The following is an 8,704-nucleotide window of genomic DNA, read 5'->3' on the forward strand; positions in this document are numbered from 1 at the left end:
GAATTTGATCCCTCGCACCAAGCTTGTTGCACTGCATAATGAAATACAGGGAGCATTAGGCAACACCTTTGGCAAGTCCTCGGGTGAAGTTTTCCAGTAAAAGCTATCAGTGGCCCTGAGCACTTCGGGAAATAACAATGAGGCAGAAGCAGAGGCAGTGCAGTTTTACAGACTCCCAAGAAACCATTTTATTTAAAAACAACGCATTCAATATCAGGTTATGGCACATGAGGCAATGCTCCACTTGCAGCATCCTTCTCACCTGAGAGGTGCCCTGGCCCTTTGTGAACATCAGCCATTGAAAAATAAACAGTGCTTTTAGCATGGCCCTTAATGTTGAAACCTTTATTACAATTATGGCATTTTTTTCTTTTTTTTTAACTTTTCTCTTTTTTTTTTTTTATCGAAAACAACTCCATCAGGCATTGAACTGTAGAGCCATTGAAAGAAAGACACATTCACTTACAGAAAACCTGCTTTTTTCCCCGTTTGCCCTGTTTTTGCAGCCTCCATTCACAGGTAGTTCTGTTTCACACTTGGCTTTTGGCTTAGCCCACAAGTAAACCTGGTAGCCAAATGCCTGTTGTCGCGTGCCTCGCTACCGTTCACCGAGGAGATGCAAGCAACAAAAATACAGACCCCAAGGTGTATAAAAGAGGAGAGGAAACGTGTATTCCCAATTCTATGTACAGCCCCAGCACCTTGGCACCCATCCTGTTGGCAGAGGGGCTGGAGTGAGGATGTGGCTGCCACTGGGTACTGTGCTGGCAGCCCAGGGCTGAGCAGGGTCTCCCAGTGGAGGGAGCCGCTCCGGAGGACTTCTCTGGATTTTGGAACCTCAGATGTTTTGTACTTACAGGTATTGATCATGCTGCATTAGCTCTGTTGGCTTGTCTAGACGGTCAGTCATGGGAAGGAGAATTCTCCCTGAACCCTCAGGGATTCGTGCAGGAAGGTTTGGGGCCAAAGAGAGGGAAGGAAGAGCCCAGCTGAGGTGATGCCACTTGCAGGGACCACTGGCTGTCCTGAGCAGGGAGGGCAGCCCCCAGCACCTTGTAAATGACAATTAAATAAAGAATTAAGGTACTTGCTGAGTGATGCAAAGGCCTTTCTGCAGCCTCAGAGCCTCTCCTCCTCAGCCACTGTCTGCTCCATCCCCTGCCATCCTCACCTCTCCCTCAGAGCCCACCTGGCAAAACAAAAGCTGCGCACTTTGAGGATGGTTTTCCACCTCGCATGAGCTTGGGCAAAAAAAAAAAAAATATTGATAATAAGAAGCAATTTACTTTGGGCTGTGCTGTGCCATCGATCGTGGGGCAGAACTCCCCGTTAAAATCAATGATTCTGAAATGTTCAATGTGGGTCTGGAGCATCGATAGGGAGTTTTGCTTAAAAATCAATGATGTAATATGGCGCTCTGTCAATAATTTTTCTGTATTCCCGTTTCCAAATGCTTGCAGTCAGTTTTGTGCTTTCTTCTCTGCCTTTGGTGCCTTTGCAAAGTTCTGGTGGTGATGCCAGGGCCGCGTCCAGGACTGGCAGGGGGTCCTGCCCCTCTTCAAGACCATGGGAGGTTCCAGAAACTGTGTGGAGCACGCTGCTCCCTGCTTTCATTCCAACATAATGATAACAGTTCTCATTTCTTTGATTTGCTGATGAGAAATGATGGGTCCCCACAGGAAACTGGCAAAATGCCTCTTGATAAAAACATCTGGCCTTGAGAGAAGCCAGCAAGGGTCACCGGGGGTTTGGGGTGATCCTTCTGTAGGATTAGAGTTGCTGGGCACTGCTTTACCATGGGCCCCAGTGATGAGCTGCACAGCTCCATAGGAAACAATATCAGAAATTATTCATTCCTGCACTTCATTAATGACCGGTGCAGAGCTCTTCCTTCCCTGTGCAATTTCTAGTTTGGAGCTAAACCATCTGTGTGCTCCAGCACGTGGAGGAGGGTCCCTGCAGGCTGTGTCGGCACCAGTGCTGCCCACAGCCCCACAGCTCGCAGAGGCTGTGATCCCACGGCCCGTGCTGGCACCGGGGGGGCTCAGTCCTTCCCTGGGGCACTGGGACGTCACCCCTGCACCACTGTGACCCCGTGAGCACAGGTACTCGAGCTGGACTCTGCCGAGGAAGGGTGAGGAGCGCAGGACTGGCACTCCCAGCCCTGGGAGTGGTGGCTGGGGCAGCTCTGGACATGGGGCAGCAGGGGGGTGATCCAAGCCCCACCACAGCCTTAAACAGCCTTTGGAAAAGCAAAGCTGGGGAACGTGGGATGATCCAAATGAAGGAGAAAGCCACCAGCTCCTTCTCCACCCAGGGCTGTGGGGGACAACTGTCCTGGCTGTGGTGCCACAGCGGGCACCAGGACACGCCTGGGCTGCTCAGGTTGGGTGTTGTGCTCGAGATCTCCTTCCTCATCTCCTGTGTCTGATCGTAGGTAGAGAAGCTGAGAAAAATTATCATATGCCATTTTAAATATTGGGTTTTGCATCTTCTTTCCTTGTGGGGTCAGTTCTCACTCAGAACAGTAAAAAATGGTTAAATACTTGCCAGCACACTCATAAGAACCCCAGTTATTTCCCAGGCTCCTTTATCCTGGGAAATCAGGGCCAACACTTCCCAGCTGTAGGTGACCCTATTGTTTGTCTTGTCCCCAAACAGCTGGATTTCCTGTGGTGCCAAGGAAGCGTCTGCCCTGTCTGCCTTGGAGTGCTGTTGGTGACGGAAAACTGGGGACGCCACTCCAGCTGTCTGACTGGTGAGTTAGAGACATAAATGGGGAAATTTGGTAATGGCATTTCCTCTTCCCTGCGCTCCAGCTCTGCTCACTTCCCTACAAAAACCGGTTTTAAAAATCCCAGCACCTGGTTTCCGTCTTTGCCCACCCTGCCAGTCCCTGCCCCAGCAGAGAGACAGGGTTTGGGATTTTTCTCACCCAGTGTGTCTCCAGAGAAGCCTCATTCCGTTTATTGTGTTGGTTTAACTTGGGAATCAAATGACAGAGTAGTATCAGATGGATGGAAATGAACATGCTTAGAACCTGTCTAGTGTGGACTAGGATCTGTCCCGAATGGCATTAAAACACCAAAGTATTCCAAGAGTGATACAAACACCTAGGTAAGGTATGAGCCACTTTGTGACCTTCTTCTTGTAATTCTTTAAAAAATGTAAAATTCAGTAAATACGAAAATACCCAAGCGGTGGAACTCAGGATCCGCACTGAGGAGCTTGCGTGGGACGATGCGCTGGAATTCCAAGTGGCTTCCCCCGCCGGCCACGGCAACGCTGAGCTATTGAGAGCAACAGATACAAAAGAAGCAAAACCTTTTAAAAGTAGCATTCCTAGCTCTAATGGGAAGGAACAGGAAAGTGAAGAGATTTAGGCCCTTCGGTAGAAGGCTGGAATACAAACAGATATTAAAACATACCGGGTGGCTTATCTAGAAATGCAAAATGTTTCAACTTTGCAGCTGCACAAACTGCATCCACAGAATGTGATAAAAGCTTCTGCACCGCTAAATATGCTGAAACCCTTGGATGAGCAGTAGCTAAAAAGCATCTTTAAATTATGGAAAAGATTTTAGGGTGGGTTTGTTTCCCTTTTAGAATTCCTATCTGAAGAATGTTTAATTTGGTTTTGGGCACTTTTATAGACAATCGTTTGGCACTTTGAGATTTAGGTTCTTAGGCACAATGCGACAGGGTGAGTTTGGCCAGTCCTTCACCGTGCATCCTGTAGAGCAGCTGGAACTCTGCAGGCAGCTGGTGGGACTCCTGCCACTTGGTGGTGAACTTGGTTCCCTTCTTGTCGTAGTAGTGGTACGGGAGGTCCTCCCTCGTGTTGGGGTCGAAGCCGAAGGGCCAGAACCCGTACAGGTGGATCTCGTCACATATGGCCGAAGCCAGGGTGTACATGAGGATACCTGTGCTCAGCCGCTTCGGGGACAGGTGCTTGTTCCTCCAGTACCTGGCGAGACAAGGAGGTGAGTCAGAATCCATCTGCTCAGAAATAACTGAGAAGAGCAACCTGAACTGTGGTTCTAAAGCAACCACAGAACTCCGAAAACAAGTGGTCCTGACTTGCCAGACTGTGCCTCCCACATCAGGCATGAGGGGAAAATCAGTTAAGAGAGGTATTTGTAGAGAGAGATGTGTTTGTGTAGATTAAATGCAAGGCAAGCCCACCCACCTGTTAACGTGCTGCATGATATTTCCTGGCCAAGCCAGCTGGACCTTCAGCTGCCCTCTGTGCTCAACAAAGAAGTCAACCAGTGTTCTCGTGACGGTCGCCGACGTGTGGAAGAAAAAAGCAGGGATCCAAAGGATGGCCCCATCGAGCTTCTTCAGACTCAAGAAGAAGTTGTTGCGATCCTGAATGGTCAAGAGGTTGTTGTAATACTTCTCCAGGATGCTGGGGTTGAAGGTGGTAAGGTTGGTTTTCCTTCCAACGTCTTTCTGGAAGGCCTCGGTTGGAGCAAAATTGCACCGAAAGACAAAATCCGATTTATCGATTTCCTGCCCACACTGGCTCCCGGTCAGGATCCCGCTGTTGCCGACCACGGCACAGATGTTGTAGTGCTTGTTCAGGATGGGAGACACGTCAGGAAGCAGAGACCTGAAGTTATTGCTGATGGAGAAAACATACTTATGGCTGGAATAGTCGTAGTGCATCAGCTGCCCAATCCGAACGCTGCTCTTGGTCAGGGAAAAGTTTTTGATGACGTCGACATGCTGAAGGATTTCTTGCCTAAAACAAGAGCAAAACAACAGAAAACGTGGAGTTCTATTTCCCCCTTTTTTTTTGCTGTGGATTTGTTTTCCACCTAGACTTATATTTTTCCTTTTTTTAGGTGCACTGAAGTAGTTTCCTGAGCAACATGGTGCAATGGCTTTTAAATGAATATAAATAGATGGGAATGAGGGAGCTGGCTCCTCACCTAGAGCTCCACTTGGTTTTACTGGCTGGTCCCTACTGACACCAGCTCAGGCTGTGCCTGTGCCTCTTGGAATAGGATTAAAGTACAGGATTGGCTGCTTAGGACCAGGGTGCAGCTGCCGTTACACCCCACAGTCACCCAGCTGCGGGGTGTGCGCTGCACAGCCCCGTCTGGGCTGTGACACGGGGTGAGCACAGCTTTCTGCTGGGGCTGTGTGTGCAGCCACGAGGCACTTGAAGCAAACCCAGGATATCCAATTGAATTAACGGGAGACAATTTATATATATGTTTATATTTATATTTATGTTTTCGTTAACAAGCTTCCAATCACAAAACCAAGCGACAGTCGCTGTCTCCATCTATGCAAATATAGCTCCTTAATTCATATTTGGGCAAGCACAGCAGCACTTTTAAAAGGGTTATTAGGGGTACTTACAAAGCAAACAAAACCAACCCTGCTTGGGAATTTCCCTTGCAGGGCATAAAATTAGAAACTGAATAGGACTTTATTTGCTTATGTTTATGGAAAACAAACAACCGTTCCTCCGGCTCACATCCTCCAATGTCTGAGCATTAATGGAGTCCCACTGGGTGCCCTAATTATGGGTTCTGGCTGACGGACAAGTGCAAAGGCAGCTCCTGAGGCATCAGCTAAACTCATCAGAGGGTAGCACAGGCACAGGTTTATGGAGCTGCTGGTGCCAGGGATGGAGCGACACTGAGGGTGGCCACTGTCACACAGGCTGGGAGGTCCTGGGGAAAAGGTGGGACAAAGTGCCACCTCCTCTCTGTAGCCCACGGCTCCCGAGGGCAGCGTGTGGCAGCACTGGAAGGGAATTACTTGTCCTGCTCTCCTTGGACTGTGGCCTGAAGGGAGGAGAAAAGGCCAAACCGTGCACAGAGAGGTGCAGCAGCTCCGTTCTGCCTGGCCACAGAGCCAGGTTCCTGCGCCCCAGGTGGGACGTGAGCAGAGCCACGAGGCAGGCCCTAAAGCAGCAGGCATTTGGCAGGAAAAAATTACAGTCCAAGAGGGCAGGAGCTGTCTTTCATGGCTACATGGGTGTACTTTCTTTTATAGAAACCTTTAATATATGTCATCAGCAAACAGATGTATGTATAAAGAGTACAAAGCTCTGTGCCTGCCCCCGCAGCTGGAGCGGAGCTGGAGGCAGGAGCAGCCCTGCACTTGCTCACAACTGCCAGCAGCTGGGAAGTTTCTCTGTGTGTGCGTTTGGCCTGCACGAACACAGCCCTTCACGGCTGTTACAGCCCAAAGTGTTTCCAGCCTTAAACCGCAGCTATTTATCCTGGAGCGGTGACAATCCCACTTGCACACCAGGAAACTGGGTCGCGCTCTAGTACAATAATGTGTGTTGCAGCCTGGTGTCCTGCTCTGAAATAATCAAGCCTTTCAGGACAGCTGCAAGTGTCTGGGGGAAAGCTCTGCTTCAGCCTTAGTCTCTTTCTGCTGGCAAATCCTCGGAGCTCAGAGTACTTAGCAGATGCTGCATTCCTTGCCCTGCTGGTGGGAAAGGGGACAGCCCGGGCCGTGCCCAGGTGCTTGCTCACCTCTGGTGGGCGAAGGCGCTCCGGTTGAAGACCCACTTGGAGGGCTTGTCCTGCAGCTCTTGGCCCAGGGAGTTGGTGATGGGGACGAACGAGGGGTCCAGGAACTTTAGCGCAAACTGGGACCTGGGGGTGGGCACAGACGCCAAAATGTGCACACACATGGAGACGCATGGAGAGACAGCCACGAACACACATGGAGACACCCACACACACACATGGAGACACCCACACACGCACATGGAGACCCCTGGAGGCACGGAGAGTCACGTACATCCATGGAGACACCCGTGTCTCCACATACACACGTGGATACCCACCCACGCACACAGAGACGTTCTCCATGTACCCACCCACACACATGGAGACGACATATGGAGACACGGAAACAGCCAGGTACATCCATGGAGACACAGGGACACACACACACACACACACACACACATGGAGACATGTGGAAACAGAGACAGCTACATGCACAGATGGAGACATCCACACACACACGTAAGGACACATGGAGACACAGAAACAGCCCGGGACATACATGGAGACACATGAATACACCCACACACACGCATGGAGACGCATGGAGACAGAGACAGCCGTGTACACACATGGAGACACGCACATGGAGACACATGGGTGCACCCACGCACACACATGGAGACACACAGAGACATCCCTTGGGCACGCATGAGGACACCCACGCAGACACAGAGACGCCCCCGCAAGCACACAACCCGCGCACAACCCGCACACAACCCGCACACCCCCCGCAGCCCCCACACGCCACACGCGCTCACCGCGGCCCCTCAGCGGCCGTGGCCCGCCCGCCCCGCGGCCGCCGCCATCAGCACCACGGAGAGCGCCCGGCGGGGCTGCGGCCGTGCCGGGGCCCCCTCCCCGCTCCGCGGTGCCGCTCGCTGCCGGGCCGGGCCGGGCCGGGCCGGGCCGGGCCGGGCCGGGGCCGCCATGGCGGGCCGCGCCTCACCTGAATCCCGCGTGGAACATGTACATGCGGGGCCCGGCGGCGCCGGCGGCGCGGGGCGCCCCGAAGATGTTGTCCTTCTTGAGCGAGACGTAGCTGATGAGGGACAGGATGAGCAGCGCCACGCTGAGCATGACGAGCCCCAGCACGCTGGCCACCCGCACCATCTTGCAGCTCCGCATGCCGGAGGCGGCCCCGCGGCTGGGCGGGTGCGGGGCGGCCGCGCCGCTACATTGGGGGCGGCGGCGGGGCCGGGGCCGGGCCGGCTCCGCCGCGCTCGCAGGAAAATGGAGGGACGGGGCGGTGAAATGGCAGCCGGCAGCGCCCGCACGGCCCCGCACGGCCCCCCCGCTCCCGCGGCAGCCACGGCGGGACGGCCTCGGGCACCCCCGGCACCCCCATGTTTCCCTCCCGACAGGCCCGGCCGGCCCCCGTTCAACCCCCGCGCAAGCCCCAGCCCCAGCGTGCCCGGCAACAACGCCAGGTTTTCCCCACAACGCCCCCGGTGTGCCCCCCGACAGCCCCGGGGTCTCCTCCACAGCAGTTCCCAGTGTGCCCACCCTGACGTCCCCAGTGTTCCCCCAGCAACCCTAAGGTGCCCAGGCCACCCTTCCCACTGCCTTTGGGGTGACCGAGTGACCCCCCCAAAAGCCCGGCGTGGCCCAGCCTGGCAGCCACAGGGACTCCCCTGGAACCCCGGGGCTGCAGGGACGCCACGGAGCTCCCGGATGTGTATCAGGGCTGAGCGTGGCTCAGGCTGCTGGGGACCCTGTGCCTCTGCTGGGGACCCTTGTCTGGGTGGGTGCATGGCATGCCCGGCTCCCATTTCCCTGTGACACTGTAGATCACGGGCGGCGTGTACAGAGCTGTGGGAGCCCGTGCTGCCCAGCACAGATTCTGTGCTGGCTCAGAAGACCCCTTGCTCTTTAAAAGCCTGGTGTTTGGAGCACGGGTCATTAAACTGCCCCTTAAACCACAGAGCAAATCCCATGTGAACTCCAAGAGAGCCTTCTGCACTTCCAGGGATGTCTCTTATGAACACGACCCCTGTGTGCTGCGCTGCTCTCAGTGTTTCTTCAAACTCCATTTTTCCCCTCACAGAGCTCTCCCCCCCAGCCCACTCTGCCTCCAAGCCCCGAGTTCACTGAAGTGCCTCATAAATAATAGATCCTGTCTTTGTAGCCCCGTCCTTGCTCTGGGCTATTTCCTACCC

At 53.6% G+C, this 8,704-nt stretch overlaps 1 protein-coding gene across 1 annotated transcript; it reads right to left on the bottom strand.

Moving 5' to 3' along the window:
• Positions 1-163: 163 nt before the first annotated feature.
• On the bottom strand, positions 164-7,673 carry ST8SIA3 (ST8 alpha-N-acetyl-neuraminide alpha-2,8-sialyltransferase 3). Its single transcript, XM_066180690.1, has 4 exons — positions 7,495-7,673; positions 6,507-6,629; positions 4,190-4,747; positions 164-3,967 (listed from the first exon to the last, which is right to left on the bottom strand). The coding sequence occupies exons 1-4, from the start codon at positions 7,671-7,673 to the stop codon at positions 3,685-3,687; spliced, it is 1,143 nt and encodes a 380-aa protein (XP_066036787.1). The 3' UTR covers positions 164-3,684.
• Between the last annotated feature and the right edge of the window lie 1,031 nt (positions 7,674-8,704).

This window comes from Chamaea fasciata, unplaced genomic scaffold (genome assembly GCF_029207755.1).
Source record: "Chamaea fasciata isolate MVZ Bird 193981 ecotype frontalis unplaced genomic scaffold, bChaFas1.0.hap1 SCAF_4, whole genome shotgun sequence".
NCBI classification, from domain to species: Eukaryota; Metazoa; Chordata; class Aves; order Passeriformes; family Sylviidae; genus Chamaea; species Chamaea fasciata.